At 43.4% G+C, this 22733-nt stretch overlaps 2 protein-coding genes across 2 annotated transcripts in view; both read left to right on the top strand.

Annotated features, from left to right (window-relative positions):
* The first annotated feature begins 3079 nt into the window (after positions 1-3079).
* RAD51AP1 (RAD51 associated protein 1) lies at positions 3080-8746 on the top strand. The gene is made up of 7 exons (XM_026701815.2): positions 3080-3171; positions 3290-3345; positions 3443-3491; positions 4609-4709; positions 6038-6133; positions 6752-6868; positions 7929-8746. The coding sequence occupies exons 1-7, from the start codon at positions 3161-3163 to the stop codon at positions 8054-8056; spliced, it is 558 nt and encodes a 185-aa protein (XP_026557600.1). The 5' UTR covers positions 3080-3160; the 3' UTR covers positions 8057-8746.
* Positions 8747-14138: 5392 nt separating this feature from the next.
* The window catches only part of DYRK4 (dual specificity tyrosine phosphorylation regulated kinase 4), a 47501-nt gene continuing 38906 nt past the window's right edge, over positions 14139-22733 (top strand). Inside the window, exons 1-3 of the mRNA XM_087935514.1 lie at positions 14139-14410; positions 17482-17584; positions 21342-21426. Coding sequence (XP_087791640.1) covers positions 14139-14410; positions 17482-17584; positions 21342-21426 — 460 coding nt within the window. The remainder of the gene's footprint in view (positions 14411-17481; positions 17585-21341; positions 21427-22733) is intronic.

Below are 22733 nucleotides of genomic sequence, written 5' to 3' on the forward strand. Positions count from 1 at the left end.
TGGGTGTTTCAATCTGCGAGTAGCCAAAAGGAAACACACTCTCTTTCTCCCTCAAAAAAAGGAAGATCCTGATGGTTGAAGAACAAGACATTTTGCAATCAGGGAGATCAACAGCCAATGCCATAAAAGGACTTTCTGGACGTAAGAGGATGCAGCACCTGGACAACCGAGTTTGCGGGATATTCTTGGCTACGTCATAAATAAAAATAACCCTCTTTGACAAATGACAGCAGACAGAACATAAACCTCCAGAGGTAATCCGGGGAGGAAAATATATATATAATCTTTTGGAACATTTACATTTTAAAATATTGACAGAGGTATCATAACAGGAAATGGATTTTTCCCCCCCTTAAGTTGACTTACATAAGAATGTTGAGAGAAAGTTTTGTTTCTTGCCCATTGAATTATACAGAGGAGAGAATGGAATGATATCTAAGAACAATTTAATGGGCTTAAACCACATTCCAGCCACTTCTAACGTCATGGTGCTGGCTGTGAAGAGAATGCTAGACACTCTTGGCTCAAATGGCCTCTCAAGTGGATACAGGTGGACATGAGGCTGAACCAGTGAAGGGTTAGGGTTAGGGTCAGAAATACCCTGAAGGCCTTTTTTTTTTTGGCCCCAACCATTTAAATAAAGAAGCACTAACCTCTTTGCAAGGAGGGAGATTGTCCATTTTAGTCCAGAGAAAAAGACTTGAGGGAAGCAGGAATGGAGAACTCCCATTGCTGATTAGGATATAGCAGAACAGTATAACAAAGCTGGAAGGGACCTTTGAGGTCTTCTAATCCAACCCCCTGCTCAAGTAGGAGACCCTATACCATTTGAAACAAGTGGATGTCTGGTCTCTTCTTTAAACCCACCGGTGATGGAATACCTACACCTTCTGAAGTCAAGTCATTCCATTGATTGATTGATTGTTCTGACAGGAAATTTTTCCTTAGTTCTAGGTTGCTTCTCTCCTTGATTAGTTTCCATCCATTGTTTCTTGTCCTGCCTTCAGGTGCTTTGGAGAATAGCTTGACTCCCTCTTCTTTGTGGCAGCCCTCAAATACTGGAACACTGCTATCATGTCACCCCTAGTCCTTCTTTTCACTAGACTAGCCATACTCAATTCCTACAACTGATCATCATATGTTTTAGTTTCCAAGCTCTTAATAATCTTTGTTGCTCTTCTCAGCCCTCTTTCCAGAGTCTCAACATCTTTTATTTACAATCTGGTGACCTAAACTGGATGCAGTATTCCAGGTGTGGTCTTGTTTGCTAATTACTATATGCAGCTTGTTCTGCCTTCTGGGTCCCTGTACCTCAAATATGAGAATGCTCAAAAAATGTTTGATATGTAGGAGCCAAACTACATCAGCCCTATAAATCTCTGCAAGATGAAGGGAAGTGGGCAGGATTCCAGCTGGCCCACCTCCAGATGTTTCCTCTCTCTGGAGCATCATGAAAACCCTGAGATAATTGATGAACAACAATTTGCAGACAGTTGGAGTTGCACTCTCTTCTCTAAAAAGAAGAGGCAGAAGATCCTCATGAATCAAACTCCTTACTGTTGATCTCAGAACTCTGAGAGAGAATTTGTGGCATCTCCAGTTTTCCTAAACTAGATTTCAAGTTTCCATCCATCATTTCTTGTCCTGCCTTATGATGCTTTGGACACTAGTAATTGTTACTAGCTAGTAACAATTACTACCAACCTGCCACAATTACTACCAACTTGCCTTCCATCGAGGACCTGTATACTGCATGAGTCAAAAAGAGAGCTGTGAAAATATCTACAGATCTCTCACATCCCGGACATAAACTGTTTCAATTTCTTCCCTCAAAATGACGCTATAGAGCCCTGCACATCAGAACAACTAGACACAAGGACAGATTTTTCCCTAATGCCATCACTCTGCTAAACAAATAATTCCCTCAACAGTGTCCAACTATTTACAAAGTCTGCACTACTTATACTATTAATCTTCTCATCACTCCTTATCACCCATCCCCTCCCACTTGTGACTGTATGACTGTAACTTTGTCACTTGTATCCTTACAATCTATATTGACTGTTTCCTAGTATGATTTGATTGCTTATTTGTACATTATGACTATCATTAAGTGTCGTACCTTATGATTCTTGACGAATGTACACTAAGAGCATTTGCACCCAGACAAATTCCTTGTGTGTCCAATCACACTTGGCCAACAAAAAATTCTATTTTAGCTTGACTCCCCTCTTCTTTGTGACAGCCCCTTAGATATTGGAACAGTGCTATCATGTCCCCTTATTCCTTTTCTCCAGACTGATCATACTGCAACTGTTTTTCATGTTTTAGCCTCTAGTTCCCTAATCATCTTTATTGATCTTTTCTGCATTTTTCCAGTGTCTCAATATATTCTTAATAATACGGCGACCAAAACTAGAAGACAGCTGTCATGTCACCTCTAGTCCTTCTTTTCACTACTGTTAGACGCACCCAATTCCTGAAAATGGAGTATGAACTCGGAAGTCCCATCTTTTAAAAACCAAGGTTCACATAGACCTTGGAGTGAAAGAGCCACCACCCGCCTCAAAAAAACCCTTCCCCAACCTGAATTGGTAATAATAATTTATTTATTTTTCTTTATGTATTGGATTTGTCAATCGCACAAGATAATAGGTATAAGTATAAACATGAGTAAGAATACAGGAAATAGGTACAAATGGGGACAATAGGACAGGGATAATAGGCACGATGGTGCACTTATGCATGCCCCTTAATAATAATAATTATTATTATTTATTATTTATTTTATTATTTATTAATATTATTATTTGTAATTAATTATATAATATTTATATATTTATATAATTAATTAATATTATTTATAATTAATCAATTAATAACATTATTTAATAATAACAATAATAAACCACATCTAATTCTATTTATTGTTATTGTTATTATTCTCCATGTTTAATGAATAAAGCATAGAATTAGAATTAAGATGTGAAGGTTTCCCCCAGGAGATTCTGGAGCCAGAAAAAACAAGAGGGAAAAGGGGCGGGGCCGAGGGGAGTGACGTAACCAGAAACGGCGCCCGGTGGAGTCTCCCGCCACTTTCCATAGCCGGAAGTCCCCGCGGAGGTCCGTTCCCCCACTTCCGTTTCCGCCGGCGGTGGCTATGGCGCGAAGGTGGGCTCCGGGGAAACCTGGGGTGGGGGGTGGGGGAATGGTGGGGCAGGTGGGATCGGGAAAGGAAGGGAAGCGGGCGGCCGAGGCCTCCCCTGTGACCGCTGCGCTTCCCCGACAGGAGCGGCCGGAGCGGGAGGGCGGCCCCTGCAGACCTGTTCCAGGAGAGCGACGGGGGTGAGTCGGGGAGCGAGGAAGGAGGGGAGCGGTGGGGGGAGGGCGGGGGTCTCGGCGACGGCCTGACGAGCCCCCCCACCTCTCTCCCCGCCCGCAGACGAGGACTTCGCCGCGCCGCCGAAGAAGGCTCGCCCCGCCGGGAAGAGGTGAGGCAGAGAGAGAATGTGAAGAAGGCTGTGTGAAGTTTAGGGAGAGGTTTCTATATTGTATATGATTTTATATGTGTGTGTGTCTGTTAAGTGTGTTCATCTAGGTATAGATAGATGCATATATGTGTGTGTGTGTGTGTGTGTTTACATATATGTATGTTCATATATATATAGATATAGGTTTGATATATACATATATATGTATATATAGATATGTGAGTATTGTATATAAGTATTGAATATACATATATGTGTATATATATGTGTGTGTGTGTATGTGGGTGTATATACATATATGTGTATATTGTATGTGAATATGTGTATGAATATACGTATATTGTGTGCATATTATATTTGTATATTGTATATGAACACACACACACGCATACATGAATATGTATGAATATAAAGCGATATACAACCAAGTGCTATTGGTAATATACATATGTATGTGTGTGTATTGTATATGAATGTGTGTGTGTGAATTTATAGTGTGTGATTATATGTATGTATTGTATATGAAAATATGTGTGTGTGTGTATATATGTGAAAATATGTGTGAAAATATGTGTGAATATACATATGTGCATTATATATGTATATATATATATATATGTAAATGAATATAGATAGATAGATATAGGTAGGTATAGATAGAGGGGGGAGAGGTAGGTGTGTGTGTATGTGTGTATTTATATCTACATTATTTATGATATTTGATGGAGTTGATTGCAAACAGCTGTTGAAAAGGAATTGCAGCATTAGGATCCATCAGTCGAAATGTGGTTTCTAAATCATAAGAAATTGTGATGTTGTCTTCCCTTCAAAAGTGTGAAAAATACTGCAAAATTCTAATTGTAGCAGTAATCCCTTTATTACCAGCTACTCTACAAGATCGCTCATTATGTTATCAAAGAATAGCGAAGATGTGCTGTTTACTTTATTGGGCCAGCTGGTTTAGCAAAAGCTATTCTGTTGTTGTGACTGAACTTGAATGACATCATTTGTTTCCAATATCTGTAGAATTTTGGGATGGGCAATGGCTGAACATTGGAATGTCCTTTGTCCAACTGTAAAAAGAAATAAAAAAATTCTGCCTTGTTTTTTGTTTTAGAGTTCCCCTTGGTGAGAAACTTTTCCAGAGAGACTTGGAAGTTACCTTAGCTCTATCTTTGAATGAATATTTGGGAAACAAAGATAAAGTTCAGAAAAAAGGTGATTCTTAAACTCTCGAGATAAAAATACCATTTTTATTTACATCTTTTGGAGTAGCAATATGTTATTTCTTGAAATAGTTTATTTCTTGCCTTACTTTGAGCTAATAGAATAGTCAAGTTATACAGAAAGTAGCACGTTTCAGGATTGCTACTTCTGCCAGTCAGGGGCAGCATCCCTTGAAGTGAAGGTGCCAGGAACTCAAATCTGATACTTTACAGGTAATCCTCAACTTATGACCCCAGTTGAACCCAAAATTTCTGTTGCTAAGTGAGATGATCAAATGAGTTTTGTCCCATTGTATGACTTTTCTTGCTACAGTTGTTAAGTGAATCACTGCAGTTAAATTAGTTACACAGTTGTTAAGGGAATCTGGCTTCCCCATTTTCTGAAAGTCTCAAAAGGGGATCACATGACCCCAGGAAAAAAATCCTGATGATAATAAGCCTGAGTGAGAAGTCATGGTTTACTTGCAAGCAGCTGTGGTATATTATGGAAATGAATATATGTATGTGCAAATACCTCTTATTTGCAAGTGCCTAAGACATCCAGCATTCTTCATTATCTTCTTTCCACATTGACAATAACTTTTATATGAGATAAATTCATTTTGAGTGGCCCACAACTCTAATCTAGTGATGGCAAAACTTTCTGTTGTGTTGTGCTGAAATGCAATGCGCATCCCCTCCCTGCACATGCGCGCGCAACACCCCCGCCCTGTCCCCTTACCTGCACTGCACATGCGTGCGTCTCCCAGCTGATTTTTGGCCCGTTTGATGCCGTTTTCGCCCTTCTGGAGCCGTGAGGGAAGCCTTTGCAGACTCAGGAGGCTGACAAACAGGCCCGTTTTGGCACTTCCGGTATTTCCCTCGAGCCTCCAGGAGGGCAAAAGCGGCCTCAAACGGGCTGAAAATCAGCTGGGAGGCCCGTGTATGCGCAGTGCAGATAAGTTTGGCTGGGGCTTGCGTGCCCACACAAATGGCTCTACGTGCCACCTGTGGCACGCGAGCCATATGTTCGCCATCATAGCTCTAGTCTCTGGGCCCATGAGCATGATGGTTTATTTCCTTCATCTAAATTCTCAATGTTGTTTAGCGAAAACATGTCCAGTTTGGTTTACTGTCCGAGTGGTAGTGATTTCTCAGTGAATGGAAGGTGGGTTAGACCCTTTGAGCCCTTGTTGTTGCAGGGGGTGTAGGGTTCTCTGTTTAGAACGAGGGCAAGGAAAGCTCAATAGAAGCCACCGAGTCTTCTTTGTCGGAGGACGTAGCCTTTGACTCTCTCTTTTATTCTGAAGCATCGTCTTCACCGTTTGTTTTCAATTCTAGATGATCGTGCTGAAACTAAGGCAGCCGTAGAGGATTTCAAACAAGAAACTGTGTTATGCACACCAGAGACGGACAACGATGAAAATCTATGTGCCAGTAAGATTGACCTGAGGGTAGCATGCAGCATTCTTTCCCTAATATTGTGCCCGAAGTTTGCTCCTTGGGGTTTTCTCCCTTTTTTAAGTTGCATTTTATACCTAGAAGCTTGATTGTAACTATGCATGTGACCCTTTTATTTCACCACATTTTTAAACCCAGTAATTTCATACGGACGCACACAATATCTTCCTCCGAAAATTTTTAAGCTGGCACAGTGAATAGAACTATATTCTAGAAAAGGATTTCGTTGCAAACAGAATAAAACAAGTGTAGCATTAAAATATTTAGTGTGTTACAATGAAGCTGTGTATTAAAATAATCTCTTCTCAGTTCCTTATTGTCAATATAACAAACAGAAGTGCAACCTGGGCAAATCCCAAGGTGGGTTTTTTTTTTTCCAGAAGGCAATTGGGCTTTGTTGTTATTTTCTTTGAAAATGTTTTGCTTCTCATCCAAGAAGCTTCTTCTGTTCTGGGGAAATGTTGCATGCAATTAATCTGCATTACTTTTTGTTTTTTAAATTATTTTTTAAATTTCTTAAAGGTGAGAGTTATTTGGTAACCATCCGTATGTTTATCAAATTTCATCTTTTTCATCTTTCAATCTCACAATTAGATCAGGAAAACTCTCAGCCACTTTTAGAAATTGAATTAGGTTCTTCAGAATCAGTTGGGAAGCCTTTGAAGACCTCAAGCCCTTCGGTGCCCAAGAAGCCCAGCTGGACACCCCCAGGTATGTTCCCACTGGTTCAGGATGACCCTGTCTCTTGTCTGCCCGGGCGTTTGGGTTCAGAAAGAAAACATCTCAGGGACATAGCGATGAGGCATTTCTCATTGCAGACGATGTAGCACAGCTGGAAACCAAGGCTGTTGGCCGTGTCCCCTCTACCTTTGAATCGGGAAGCTCTGGGAACTTGGGGTATTTGGGGGAGAAAAAATAGGTAAACTCTGTGGGCTTTGAGGAATTAATCCTGAAAATGAGCTTATTTATTTTTGTTTGTTTGTGTCTCACTTTTATTATTTTTACAAATAACATGGTGAACATATCCAACACACTTTCCTCCTCTTTTTTTCTCCACAACCACCACCCTGGGAGGTGGACTGGGCTGAGAGAGAAAGAGAGCCTGGCTCAAAGTCACCCAGCTGGCTTTTATGGCTAAGTCAGGATTAGAACTCACCATTTCCCACTTTCTAGCCTGGTGCCTTAGCCACTGGACCAAACTGGCCCATATTGTTGGGGTTGTTGTGTTTTTTTTGCTAGGAACTGGTGTTTCCTTGTGGTTTCTGGCAAAAAAAAGGCATCCACAACAGACAACAGTGGTGTTTGCTTGACCACTGTGGTGTGTGCTTTTTGATTCTCACGTTTGATTAACAGCGGCTACAAAACAACAGGGTGAGGTCACGTGATGGCTCCACTTAATGACCCGCATGATTTGTGACCCTAATTACAGACTCAATTTCAGTTGTGAGTCAAGGACTACCTGTAAAGTATGGCAGCAAGTGTGTGTGTGTGTCTATGAAAGTACCCCAGAATCTGTTGTGATGTACAGTTAGTCCTCGACGTACTACCACAGTTGACTCCAACATTTCCGTTGGTAAGCGAGACCTTTGTTGAGTGAGTTTCGCCCCATATTATGACATTTCTTGCCACAGTTGTTAAGTGAATCACTGCAGTCATTTTGTTATTCAGTACTGTTGTAACTTTAAATGGTTACTAAATGAACTGTTTTAAGTTGAGGATTACCTGTAGTGTTTTGTGGGGTTGTTTGTTTGTTTTTTTGCATTTGTTTCAGGTGCATCTGGAAGCAAAACCAGCCTGATGGGGAGAACTCCTGTTAGATCACCAGTTCACAGCCTCCGGCTTGGCCTCTCCAGACTCGCCAGAGTGAAACCTTTGCACCCACCTTGTGCTGGTACCTAAGAAGGTCTTAGGCTGACACGAGAAGGCTGCAGATTGAAGTGGAAGAGGAGAAACCCGTTTTTTAAAAAATATAAAGGCATCCCAATTTGGAAAAAAAAAAAGCTTTGCCTTTTAAAAATGAGTCCTGTGAAATGGGACTATTGTCCCTTAAAATACCCAGCAATATTGTCCCTCAACATATCGAAGTGATAACGCCCTGGGTTCCATCTTCTTTCCCTCAATGAGTTGGCCAACAACGCAACCCATTCAGTCTAGTTTTATCCCAGTTTTGGCCAATTCTGGCTTTTGAGGATTGCCTAACCAGCAACAGTGGTTCAGACTGTCGAATTTCTCAACCTTGGCAACTTTTAAGAAGTGTGGACTCCAACTCCCAGAGTTCCCCAGCCAAACCTTGGGGAATTCTGGGAGTTCTAACTCCACACATGTTAAGGTTGCCATGGTTGGGAATGTGTTTTAAAACCACTGTGAAGACAGCATGTCAGGAGTTAGCTAGTTGCTCCCTCCTTGATTTTACTTCTAATAGAAAACACAGTCATTGCCATCAGTTTACAACTGTTGTTTTCCTGACCAATCAAATGCGTGTTCAGATTTTAGTCCTTGCAAGCATTACTTGCTCTTTGAATGAGATACTGTAGTGATCAAATATTGTGACTTTAGACAATGAAATAAATTTGTTTTTAGAAAAAATAAGCTGCTTGTGCTAGGTGGTTTCTATTTGTGTTTACAGTCAACTGTACTATAAGTTACAAAGAGAGAGAAAAATAAACATTGGGATGGGGAGGGATTCAAAAATGGGGAAAGGTTATGTGACGGGAAAAAGAAATGGATGGATGACAGAGATGATAGATGACAGATAGAAATACATATATATTTCTAGGTGCTCACTAAGAAAGAATTTCTCAAAATGACCATCAGCATTAGTATTTCCTATCATATTATTATTATTATTATTACGCTCTGATGCTAAGGAGTTCTACTGTCCCTCCCCACCTGAAAAGAAATCTGTTCCAAATGCAAAACACAAGCAGAGGAGAGGAGTGTCAGTTTCAGTTTCAGAGCACCAAGCAGCCTTAGTACAGAACAGTTGAGCTAAGCCGTGCCCAGGCTCTTTGCTGTCTCCTCCTTGCTCACACAGCAAATACTGTTTCAATTGCCAAACAGCCCTCAACTCTCACACACTGACAGGACGCTAGCCAGATGAATACCAAAGGATGCTGGTCAGCAGAGGCCAAATCCCCCCCCCATTATTTTCCTCCCCCAAAACTAAGACCGATCACATAGTTTCGTAGCGAAGGATGGGTATTGAGCTAGTATACTATAAAACCCAATTTGCAAAAAATACACGTGTCCCAACAGACCACAAGATGGAGACAGTGCTCTGCTGTACTGTAATCTTTACAAATTGGATTTCAGTTCAGAACTTAACTGAAGAAAAAAATCTTTGGCAAATAGTCTGCGTGGGCAAAGAAAGGTTAGAGGTAGTAAGTCTTCATGAGAGACAGTATGTTTAGTTTCTTATTATGGCATGTGCTGTATGTGATGTTGACATAGTGAAGACGCTGGACCAGGATCACAGCCCCCAACTCCTGTTCTGACCCAAACCTTGTTCCAAGGAAACACACGAAAGGGAGGTAACAGCAAAACCTTTTAATGATTCTTTATGAATTCCGTTCCTTCACGGTTAAAAGGCTGTTTCAAACTAATTGTCTCTGATAAGAACAAGGTTGTGCAAGGCTGCCAAGAACACGAGATAAAGTTGCCAAGAAATATTTCAAACACAAAGAGTTTCCAAACACAAACTAAGAGAGTCCGAATGTTCACAAGACTTGAGTGCAAAAACTTTGCTTCCTGCAAAGAACTCCGGTTTCTCAGCTAGCTTTTATCTCTTAAGGGAGGGGCTATTACTTTGCAGCTTTACTCCTGAGTTGCCCGTGCTGCTGCAGCTGCTCTTTCCTTCGGGTAGCCCTGCGCGGACTGGGCACAGGCTCCTCAGGGACCTCTTCATCACTGCTGCCAGCCTCCACAATCTCCAAAGGCAGCGCTCCACTCCCTGATGGTCCCGGCCCCATCCCTGCATCACACGCAGGCCCCTCATCTGAGTCCTCACTTTCTGAGACCTCAGCCGTCCACAGGCTGGCAAACCACAACACCCCCCACCCCTACCATGGAAGCACCTTAGAGGTTTTGGCTCAGACCCTCATTCTCTGCCTGGCTCACCACTCAGGCATCTACTTCTCAACCTCCCTGTATCAAAGAGGACTAGAAACCTAGTTAAAAAATAAACAAATAGTGTGTGTGGGAAAATAGTCCCTGCTTAAAGGCAAACTCCTGAATAAAAGAACTTCCTTCTTAGGGATGCCCTGACTTCTGAAGTAAAGTCCCTGCTGTGGGAATTCCAGCGATTTTTCATGGATAGCCCTGCCACTTTTTCTTCTCTGACACAACATTTCTGCAGTGAGGTTCTCCCTCTGCCTTTGTTTTTCCTTCTTCTGAGGGCTGGCCTGGCCCAGGACCGATTGTTCTGACCCGCACCCTTTTCTGACAAATCAAACACAATTCAAAAAGAACAGAAACCTTGTAATGCTTTTACAAAATAATTAGCTGTGATAAGTACAAGCCTTGCCAAACTGTGCGAGACTTGCCAAAAGATAACAGACAAGAAATAATTTGCAAAACAAGAATCTTCAAATACAAACTTAGGATACTGGAATGTCCACGAGGCTGGAGTTTCAAAATGTCTTTGCCTTCTGCAAAGAAGGTTAGTTTCACAGCTGGCTTTTATCTTCTTGAAGGAGGGGCCATTACCTTGCAACCTTACTCCTGAGTTGCCCGTGCTTTTGTAAGTGCTCTCTCCTACAAGGAATCCTGCGCGCACACTCACTTGGCACAGGCTCCTCAGGAACCTCCTCATTGCTGCTGCCAGCCCCCGCAATCTCTGAAGGCAGCAGTCCACTCCCTAATGGTCCTGGCCCCTCATCTGAGTCCTCGCTCTCCTCAGCCCTCCGCACCTGCTGCTGGCTAACCACAACACTGATTCCCCAAGTCGGAGAAAGTGAAAAATCAAATTTAAGCTCTACTACTGGTACACCTATGGGCCTCTCAGAGTTGCTTTGAACCGTGAAAGGGATGGCAAATAAATTTGATAAAAAGTTAGTAACAATTGTAACAGGCACCTCCAGAAGCCTCCGGAACACCATTTGAACATCATTCGGCATTGACAAATTCACCAGCAGTCAATTGCAAAAGGCAGCTTTCCTCAGAACAGCTTACATCTTGAGATGGTGTTTTTTAAGACCATCCAAAATCTGCTTATCCTAGGTCCTTTGGAAGGACTCAACAGGAAGTTAAAAATGCCAAGCCCAGTTTGAACACCTGGCTGACTGTGTGACAAACCACAATAATAAAAGTCTAGCTTCACAAGCGCTTCCCTTCTTTCCTTCCACCAGACCAAAACTGCAATTCATTCTGTCTGATTCATTTTCAATAGCAAACAAAAACCCCCAATATGGTGGTGGTGTTGTGGGATGGTAAGATTTTTTTTGGTGTAGATGACCACATTTATTTCTGCCAGGATGTCTTCCTGCACCAGAAAAGGGCATGTCAGATAGGCAAGATCATTTGCAAAGATCCTGCCGACTCCATTAGCTGAGTCCTCGCAACCTTTTCCTTCAAAAGCCCTACAGCCCTTAGAATAAATTATTCCTTTCCTCCAAGTTCAAGGAAGGCTGCAGCATCCAGATTGCCAGCAGATGGCACCAAACCCTGATACTTTCTCTCTTTGCTGCCATCTAGTGGTTGTTCGGTGCTCTGCATCCCAGAAAGGTAGCCTTCATTCAGAGAATTCTCTCTCTCTTTTCTATTGTGAGATCATATGTTCGCTTAGAGAACAAAGCTTCTCCAATTCTTTCAATCCACATATTTAAAGAAAGGAGTGCTAGACAAATCACCTTTGCTCCACCTCCCTCCTCCTCCCCTCGGCTTCCATAACCCTGGCCTATCTGATCAGGTGATTTTTATTTCTTTTAAAGGGAGCAAACATAGGAAGAATTCTTCAGACAGGACATGCTGTCTAAATATAATTCTTTCCATCAGCTTAGTCGACAGATTTGCCTGGCTAGACAAGCTGCTAAGCTAGAAAAGAGATTCCCGGTCAGGTGTAAAGAATACAGAATAACAGAGAAGGAAGGGACTTTGGAGGTCTTCTAGTCCAGCCCCTGCTCAAGCAGGAGACCCTATACCATTTCAGAAAAGTGGCTATCGAGTCTCTTCTTAAAATCCTCCAGTGTTTGCAGTGCCCACAATTTCTGGAGGCAAGCTGTTGATCAACCCCGTGTTAATTCTTCTCATTGCCATGAAATTTCGCCTTCATTCTTGGTTGGATTTCTCCTTAATAAGTTTCCACCTGTTACTTCTTGTCTTGCTTTGGTGAATAGGTCAACCCTCTCTTCTCTGTGACAGCCCCTCAAATATTGGCTATCTTTTCATCCTAGTCCTTCTCTTCATTAGACAAGACATTCCCAGTTCTTGCAGCCTTCATCGTGAGGTTTATCTTCCAAGAGTCCTAATTAACTTGGTTGCTCTTCTCTGCCCTCTTTCCAGACTCGTCATCTTTTTTTATATCGTGTTGACCGAAACCAGACAGAGTAGTGGCCTTACTCCTGCAACATAAAATGGTGCTAAAACTTTACATGATCTTGATACTATCGCACTGAATCACACTGCAGCTTTGTCCCTTTGTCCATTACGGGGGCTGGATCCCTCTGGGAAAGGCCTACAGCTTAGGCAAGAAAGAAAATAGAATAACAGAATTGGGACCTTGGAGGTCTTCTAGTCCAACCCCATGCTCAGGCAGGAAACCCTACATCACTTCAGACAAATGCTTATTCAATGTCTTCTTTAAAACTTCCAGTGTTGGAGCATTCACAACCTCTGGAGGCAAATTGTTCCACTGATTAATTGTTCTAATTATCAGGAAATTTATCCTTAGTTCTAAATTGCTTCTCTCTGTGATTAGTTTCCACCCATTGCTTCTTGTCCTGCCTTCAGGTGCTTTGGAGAATAGATTGACTCCCTCTTCTTTGGGGCAGCCCCAGAGATATTGGAACATTGCTTTCATGTCACCCCATGTCATTATTTTCATTAAACTAGACATACCCAATTCCAGCAACTGTTATTTATATGTTTTAGCTTCCAGTCCCCTAATCATCTTACTTGCTCTTCTCAGCATTCTTTCTAGAGTCTCAACATCTTTTTTTACATCGTGGCGACCAAAATTGGATGCAGTATTCCAAGCGTGGCCTTCCCAAGGCATTATAAAGTGGCATTAACACTTCACGTGATCTTGAAATTTAGAAAACGTGGCTCTTCCGAATAGCAGATGGAAAAGAGCTCAGCAGGGCCCTTCAAGCAATGGTGGGATTCAAAAAAATTTTACTACTGGTTCTGTGGGCATGGTTTGGTGGGCATGGTTTGGCTTGGTGGGCGTGGCTTGGTGGGCATGGCAGGGGAAGGATACTATAAAATCTCCATTCCTTCCCCACTCCAGGGGAAAGGATACTGCAAAATCCTCATTCCCTCCCCACCCCACTAACCTGCTTTCCAGCTCCGTTCTCCTGTGCAGGGCAACCAAAGAAGACCCAGCCAATCAGCTGGGACTCAATGGGAGGCAGAAAATAGATGGGGGCGGGGCCAGTCAGAGGTGGTGTTTGCCGGTTCTCCGAATGACTCAAAATTTCCACTTACCGGTTCTCCAGAACTGGTCAGAAACTTCTGAATACCAACCTCTGGCTTTCGAGGCTGTGTGACAACACAGCCTTTTAAGGCAGCTGCATCGTCCGCAACCAGGCATTCCTATCCTACCCTGGAGGGTTACATCACAGACCCTGCCATCTACAAAACTCCATTGGCCACCTCCCATTGTCTCCCATTGTTATCTCAGAATGCAGCCAATATTAGGGGGGTGGGGGCAGTTTCACAACCGGGAAAGGCTGCAATGGGAGGCCACCGTTTTGATTGGTGTCTGTGGTAGCTGAGCTACGTCTGCTTCTGGTGGAGCCGGATGCCTCTGTGAATACCCGAGCCCATGGGAAAGCCCCCCAAAAAGAAATTGCCAGCCCCCGAGCAAAAGATCCAGAGATCCGCTGTGGAGCACAAGTTGGAAACCGGGGACTATCAGGAGCCGAGTGCCGTGGCTTGCCCTAATCCTTCTGGGGCTCCCCCTGTGGAAGTTGGTGATCCCGTTGAGATCTCATGGAAGACTTTACTCTCGGTCCTGAGGTCCATGGAAGAATGCTCAGAAAATATGAGGAACTCGTTGGTGCCGCAGTTCATCCCTTCTCAGCCAGTCCTGCCCAGGTGGGTGGACTGTCTTCCAACTCTGTAGATTTCAACTACAGTCCACGAATAACCGAGGGGACCTTTCCCCCCACTTTACCTGAGCAATAAGTTCACAGTGGTTGGCCGTGTGGTGGGTTGTAGCCCTCTTCAAGGGCGATTAAGCCTTGGTGGCGCAGTGGTTAGAATGCACTACTGCAGGGCTACTTCTGCTGCCTGCTGGCTGCCTGCAATTTGGCAGTTCGAATTTCACCAGGGTCAAGGTTGGCTCAGCCTTCCATCCTTCCGAGGTGGGTAAAATAAGGACCCAAATTGTTGGGGGCAATAAGTTGACTCCAGTGGTGGGATTCAAAATATTTTACTACCGGTTCTGTGGGTGTGGCTTGGTGGGCATGGCGGAGGAAGGTTACTGCAAAATCCCCATTCCCTCCCCACCCCACTAACCTGCTTTGCAGCTCCGTTCTCCTGTGCAGGGCAACCAAAGGAGACCCAGCTGATCAGCTGCAACTCAATGGGAGGCAGAGAATAGATGGTTCTCCAGAACTGGTCAGAACCTGCTGAAGACCACCTCTGACTGACTCAGTAAATCTCTTAGAGAGGGCTGTTAAAGCATTGTAAAGCAGTATATAAGTCTAAGTACTATTGCTATTGCTAAGAGCTTACCATTGGAGGTTTGCTTTCATTGTTTGTTTGTTTTCTTATGAGATGCATCCCACAGCTGGCGAGGTTTAGGAGTAGGACAGTTGGTTTCCTTATAAGGCAGGAGTAGAATTCAAACTCCTTACAGGGCAGGAGTAGCATTCAAACATAGTTTGGAGAAATGGACTGAAATAACAGGACGGAATGGAAAAGAAGTGAGTTGAAAAATGCTTTTCAGAAAACCAAGGCACAGGTCGATAGTGGATAGACTGGGTGCTGCCTGCCTTGGTAATGGTATGTTTGAAAGACAGAGAAATAGTAGCATGCAAATTGTTTATGAGCCAATTGTTTGTTGGGGTTGCAGAAATGGTAACTATAATGTATTTTATTTTATTTTTAATTAGAATGTATTTTATTTATTTTTCTTTATGTACATTGAGAGCATACGCACCAAAGACAATCCATTTCACGAATTCATCCACAAATTCCAATCACACTTGGCCAATAAAGAATTCTATTCTGTTCTGTTCTGTTCTGTTCTGTTCTGTTCTATTCTTTTTCTATTTTCTGTTTTCTGTTTTCTATTCTATTTCTATTTTCTATTCTATTCCATTTCTATTCTATTCTATTCTATTTCTGATTCTATTTCTATTTTTGATTCTATTCTATTCTATTTTTATTTTTTATTCTATTTCTACTTTCGATTCTTTCTATTTTCTATTCTATTCTATTTCTATTCTATTCTATTCTATTTCTATTCTATTACTATTTTCTATTCTATTCTATTTCTATTTTCTATTCTATTTTCTATTCTATTTCTATTTCTATTCTATTCTATTCTATTCTATTCTATTCTTTAAAGCAGGTTTTGTAGGTGCTCCATCAACTGGAGGTTGGACTGGACAGCCATTTGTCTGCAATGGTATAGACCAGAGGTGGTATTCAGCAGGTTCTGACCAGTTCTGGAGAACCGGTAACAGAAATTTTGAGTAGTTTGGAGAACCAGCAAATATCACCTCTGCCTAGAGATTTTACAGTATCCTTCCCCTGCCACGCCCACCAAGCCACGCCCATAGAACTGGTGGTAAAAAAAATTTGAATCCCACCACTGGTATAGACTCTCCTGCTTCAGCAAGGGGCTGGACTAGAAGACCTCCAAGCTCCCTTCCAACCCCCCTTGTTCTGTGTTCTAAAAGGAAACACAATCAGGCGGCCTTGGGAGAAATCACATTTCCGAATAATTCGATGGGATCATTTCTCTTTGTTCTATTTTTGCCTGACCCATGTTGAGGCATCCTGGATGTTCTCTGAGCTTGCTCGTTTTCTTGCAGGCGTTTCATGACCCAAACTAGGTAACGTCATCAGTGCACCCATGTATTGGAATGCAAGTGGGCAGACCTGAGCTATGACCCCAAAAAAACAGTGGTAAAGCTTAGTATTCATTTATTTGATTTATTGCCAGCCTTTTCAAAATTATGCAAAATTCAAGGCAGCTCACAGCAATTCACACGACGGGTCAGAACGCTTTTATATCATCCCGCTACGAAGCACTCTACCTGTCGTCCTGCTAGAAAGTCCAGCCTCTTCAGAACTTCAGACGCATTCTGGAATTCTTGATCTTCGCAGCAGAATCTTGGGATCACCTGGGATGTCATAGTCTAATGGTGGCTAACCTTTTTGGGCTCCTGTGCCAAAAATTGCACACACACCAGTGCGCATGCACTAGCACGCCATCACCCAGAATGCAATGTGTGCCCCCCACCCCACGCCCCCAAGCATGCATGCGCAATCCCCCCCTCCCTCCACCCCCTTACCTGCACTGTGCCTCACAGGTGATTTTTCGGCTGGTTTGAAGCCTTTTTTGGCCTCCCAGAAGCTTGGGAAAAGCCTCTGTAAGCTTTTCAGGATGAATTATAGGCCCGTTTTGTCACTTCCGGTATTACAGGAAGTGACAAAATGGGCCTATAATTTTTCCTGAAAAGCCTTGCAGAGGCTTTTTCCAAGCCTCTGGGAGGCCAAAAAGGCCTCAAACCAACTGAAAAAAATCACCTGTGAGGCATGCGCATGCGCAGTGAAGTAAGTTTGCATGCGCCTCGCGTGCCAGCACAAATGGCTCTGCATGCCACTTGTGGCACACATGCTATAGGTTCACCATCAAAAGCCAGTCTGAGACTCAGCATGTCTGTGGCTTTTCAGAGATTCTTCAAATTATTTTTAATGTGTTTCTGTGGAGAGCACATCTCACAGTACCCAAGCCCTCATTCAATTTTATTTTATAAATGATGTTTTAATGTTGCTCCTTGATGCGTTAAATTTTTTTTTTAACATGACAAGACATCTCATCTGCTACAGCCAAAGGAAATAATACCCTAACACTGTATTTTGAAAAATAAGATTTTCTTCAATGTTTGTAATCCAATTACGTTTCCTTCTCTACTGTGGTTTTTCTCCAGAAAGAAGATTACTGCCAAGTCTGAAAAAATTAGGAAAGGACGATCAAGTGCTCTCCCAGTTATACTGAAATCTGGTGAAAAACCCAACCTTCTAATCCAAAAGGTGAGCAAAGGTAGTTTTAAACAGCTGTGTTGTGGCCTGTTGGCCGCCAGCCCCTGCAGCAGCCTGGGAACTCCAAGGGGGAAGAGGGAATGGAGCTGGGAGATAGAGGTGGGGGGAGGGAGGGGAGGGAGGGAGGGAGGGAGAGAGAGAGAGAGAGGGTGCCTGGGCCGTCTATCAGCCCTCACAGGGACAGTCAACAGCCCCCAGGTCTGGAGGTGGCTGATGAGGAAGAGGAGGAACAGCTGGGTCCAGTGCCTGACATGTGGATGTGCAGAAGGCAGAGGAGAGGAGAGGAGAGCAGTGGAAATCTATGAGCCAGTCTTTGGGATGGAATAGCTACCGCTGCTAGCGAAGCCCCACTCTACCTCTGGAAATAAAAGGCAGGGAGTGGAGATGAATGGATGTGGCAGACAACTATTCATCTCCCTGCTGGACAGATTTGTTAGCCTGCTGTGTGTGTGTGTGTGTGTGTGTGTGTGTGTGTGTGTGTGTGTCAGAGAGAGAGAGAGAGAGAGAGAGAGAGACTTTTTGTCGGTGCTGCTGGTGCTCCTAATAAAGGGAATATTTGTTTAACTACAGTGAGTTTGTCATTTTTGGGAGCTGGGTCAGAACAAGCTATGTCTCTAGAATGACCCATTGATGGGACAGGATGGTAATGGCTACAGGTAGTCCTCAACTTGCTACCATAACCGGGGGCAGAATTTCCATTGCTAAGCAAGGCCGTTACTAAGTGAGTCACGCCTGGAATTTTTTGTTTTTTGTTTTTGCTATGCTTATGAAAAGAATCTCTGCAATTGTTCAATGAGTCTTTAAGCAAATCCAGCTTCCTCCATTGACTTTGCTTGTTGAAAGCTGGCTGGGACATCACAAATGACCCCGGGATGTAGCACATGTTATAAAAACACTCCGGCCTGTTTGCCGAGTATCTGAAGTTTGATTGTGGGAATGTTGCAAGGGTAGTTAAGTGTAAGGGTCAGTCATTAGTCCCTTTTTTCGGGGTCATTGTTAACTTTGAGCAGTTACTAAACTCAAGGATCACCTGTAATTGGTGCAACGATGGACTTGTTTCTTCTGGGAAGTCTTTAAACCAGTGTTTGTCAATCTTGAGAACTTTAAGGTGTGTGGACTTCAACTCCCAGAATTCCTGAGCCAGCCATGGGAATTCTGAGAGTTGAAGTCCACATGTCGTAAAAGAGGCCATAATTCCCCACCTCTGGACTAGAAGGATGGAGGATTTGAATTGGAATGAGATGCGGGGAAAGGTGGGGAAAGCAGAATAGATATGAAGATACAGGATACAGGTAAGAAAATTTATAAATACTTAATCAATTGACAATTATAATGTGTTTAAAAATCCATGGTGTATGTTGACACTTTTGGAGGCAGCCTGAAACTTCTTGATGTATACCTGTAGTCGTATCACATTAGCATCTTCATTAAAAAGAAATGCATGTGATCTAATACTGAAAATTGCTCACACAACCGAGGTTCCTGCCTCCCCTACTTGATTTTGCCAAACCTTTACACCTACCTTCCCCAGGCAGGAACTCTTACCTGTTCAGGGCCTTATAGTTGCTGAAGAGATCATCAGCACCTTGGACAGTTCAAGGCAGGAAATGCAGGCTAGTTGGCTTCTTGGGTGCTCTCTGAGGTTGGTGATTTTCTTGCAGATGTTTCATTACTCATACTAGGTAACATCATCAGACCAGCACTGATGATGTTACCTAGTTTGGGAAATGAAACATCTGCAAGGAAACTACCAAGCTCAGGCAGCACTAAGGACTTATCATTTCAACCCTGAGCTACAAATATCCTCCTTGACTGGATGGCTTCATCAGAGAGGAGATCTGTGGTTGTTTGAGAAGGTTGGTAGGACTTGACTTGATTTCCTGGTGGTGGGATCATGCTTGCTCCTCTTTTCCTGTTACATTTCAGTCAGATATGTATTTGATAAGTCTTTTCTAAGCAAGCTCTTTGGTATAAGAGTGTCATGTGGGCTCAGTGGTTGGAATGCAGTATTGCAGGCTAATTCTGCCAACTGCCAACAGTTTGATTCTCACCAGCTCAAGGTTGACTCAGCTTTCCATCCTTCCGAGGTTGGTAAAATGAGGACCCAGATTGTTGGGGGCAAGAGGCTGGTTCTGTAAACTGCTTAGAGTGGGCTGTAAAGCATTGTAAAGCAGTATAGCTTTACAGCTATTGCAATAGCTATTGCTATTGTCTACATGTCTATTAAGAGCCATGGTGGCTCAGGAGTTAGAATGCAGCACTGCAGGCTACTTCTTCTGACTTCCAGCTGCCAGCAGTTTGGCAGTTTGATCCTGACTTGCTCAGGGTTGACTCAGCCTTCCATCCTTCTGAGGTCAGTAAAATGAGGACCCAGATTGTTGAGGACAATATGCTTAGAGAGACTTGCTTAGAGAGGGCTGGAAAGCACTGTGAAGCGGTATACAAGTTATGTGCTATTGCTATTGTATCCTATGTATTCTGCCCTCAACTATCTGATGTACTTGAAGTCTACAAGTATCTCTCAACCTACAACCATTCGTATAATGCTCTTTGAAGTTACAACAACACTGAAAAAGTAGCTTATAACCGATCCTCACACTTATGACCATCATAGCATCCCCACAGTCCTGAGATCAAAATTCGGGGGCTTGACAATTTGCATTTTACAACCTTGTTCAGAGAATTGCTACATTTGTGAGCTATTTTTCCCCCAGTGCCATTGTAGCATACAGACTAACCCAGTGGTTGCCAACCAGTGGGTCGGGGACCACTGGTGGTCCGTGAGAAAATTTTGGTGGTCCGCAGAGAAATGTCACCCCCAAAAGCAATTAATCCAGGCTGTGCGGGAACACAAGGCTGCACCCCCCACATGGCCCACGGGAACACAAGGCTTGCATCGCTTGCATTGCAAACAACACAAGGTAGTGAAGGGAGGAGGGAAAGGGCAGAGGGGGGAACTTGCCCCACTCGCCCCACATGCCTGGCCTGGCTACCGGGCTGCTTCTTTCCGCTTCTTTCTTCTGTTTTTGGCTGCACACAAGGAAAGCAGTCTTTCTTTCTCTTCCCCAAACTCTGCCAGAAATGAGTCTTTGGGACCCTGAAAGGCATCCTGCTCCAAGAGGCTGCACCGGCATGACAAGTCTCACAAAGACTCTTTTCTGGTGGAGTTTGGGGGGAGAGAAAGAAAGACTTCTGCTGCTTCTGCTGCTTTCCTTGCATGAAGCCAAAACTTTCTCTCTCTCTCTCTTTCTCCTCCTGGAGAGGGTATCCTGCAATCCCAAATAAAGAATGATTGATCGGTAGGAAAACAGGTTGGGGAATTTTCTGCAGACTTTTTTGGGGATTTCCCCAGGGTCTCTGGTCTGCAGGATTTAAAATTATGAGTTTGGTGGTCCCTGAGGTCCAAAAGGTTGGCGACCTCTGGACTAACCAACATAGAAACATGGCCTTCTTAATTCAGGGCAGCACATGGCCAGCATGCTTGACAGGTCTACATATTTCTTTGCCAGATTTGGCCAAGGAATTCTTGGTTCAAACTTCCAAAGGAAGAGAACAAAATGGTGGCACATTCTCATGAGGTAGGAAGGAAAAATGAAGGAAGACACGATGAAGTCCCATGGAAAGTTTGTAACGGAAAGACACCTCAAAGTAGGCAAGGAGACAACACAACACAACAGTTCCTTTGAACAAACTTTTGAAAATGTTATGGGTCAGTCGTTTTGATGCACTGCACTGTCCCTTCTTCTAGGAAAGGGAGCTAAGTGCCACTGTTCACAATCCCAATCAAGATGGAGGAAAAAGTAGAATCGGATCAGGACACGTTGAGCCCTGCGGTGAGGCAATTTTGAATCCCAAACGCATCGAGATGACATGGTTTCATTTTCAACCTTCCCTAAACATTTTGAATCACTGAAGGCTTTGGGTCCCACCAGTGTTTATTTTTTGTTCCATGGGGAACAAAATGGGGATCCCACAGGTGGCATCAGTTCTAAGCATAATTAGTATTTGCCTTTGGCTCTGTATGATATCCCTGAGGCCTTTTGTCTTAGTAATGCCTCAGGACATTGCATAGAGCCAGAATCTCCTTTTCTGTCAAGGCAAGAGAGATAATTCCTTAACTGAACACCAAAAGTTAATATATTAGTAGAGCACCAATTCATTCATTCATTCATTTGTTCATTCAGTCATTCATTTGTTCACCCATACTGGTTAAAGCACCAGAATAGAAAGCAGGAGGCCATGAGGTCTCATCCTAAGCCATGAAAGCCAACTGAGTGACTTTGGACCGGTCATCCTCTCTCAGCCCAACCCACCTCACAGGGTTGTTATTGTGGGGAAAACAGGAGGAGGAAGGTAGGTTCGATATGTTCACTACTTTGAGTTATAATAAATAATAAAGGCAGGAAAAAGATGATAGATAGATAGAGATATAGATAGATAGATAGATAGATAGATAGATAGATAGATAGATAGATAGATATAGATAGAGAGAGAGAGATAGCGAGTTAGATAGATACAGAGACACAGAGAAACAGAAAGGCAGATAGATAAATGATATAAATAGATGATATAGATAGACAGACAGACAGAAATAAATTATATAGATAGATGATATAGATAGATGGATGGATAGAGAAAGAGCGGGGGAGGGAGAAAGAGAGATTCAGAGGTGGGATTCAGCCGGTTTGGGTGAGCTGGATGTTAAATTTATATCTAGTTTGCCCAACTGGTAGTTGAACTGACTGTCTGGCCCTGCTCACCCCACCCCTCGCCTCCCAGGAGTCCCCATGTGGCCCATTTTGGATGCAGGGCCCGTTTGGGGTCTGTGCGAAGGCTCTGGGAGGGCAAAAAATGCCCCTCCCAGAAATTCCGGAAGTCCAGAAACAGGCCTTTTTTCCAGCTTCTGGAGGGCCTCTGGAGCCTGGGGGAGGCTGTTTTGGCAGACCCAGCGGCCGAAGGGAATCCTCTGGATTCTGGGGAAGACAAAAAATGGCCCTCCTGGAAGTTCAGGTAGGCCACGCTCACCATGGCCATACCCACGCCACCCAGCAACCGGGCTGAGAACCGGTTGTTGGGATTTTTGAATCCCACCCCTGGATGGATAGATAGATGGATGGATGGATGGATGGATAGATAGATA

Source organism: Pseudonaja textilis, chromosome 5 (assembly GCF_049901715.1).
Source record: "Pseudonaja textilis isolate UNSWEBS1 chromosome 5, rPseTex1.2, whole genome shotgun sequence".
Classification (NCBI taxonomy): Eukaryota; Metazoa; Chordata; class Lepidosauria; order Squamata; family Elapidae; genus Pseudonaja; species Pseudonaja textilis.

What these genes read in the sequence shown, in the direction of transcription:
- RAD51AP1 (XM_026701815.2), top strand. An exon ending in GTTCCAGGAGAGCGACGGGG is followed by an intron (nt 3,346 to 3,442) that starts GTGAGTCGGGGA and finishes CCCCGCCCGCAG; the next exon opens with ACGAGGACTTCGCCGCGCCG. An exon ending in CGATGAAAATCTATGTGCCA is followed by an intron (nt 6,134 to 6,751) that starts GTAAGATTGACC and finishes TCTCACAATTAG; the next exon opens with ATCAGGAAAACTCTCAGCCA.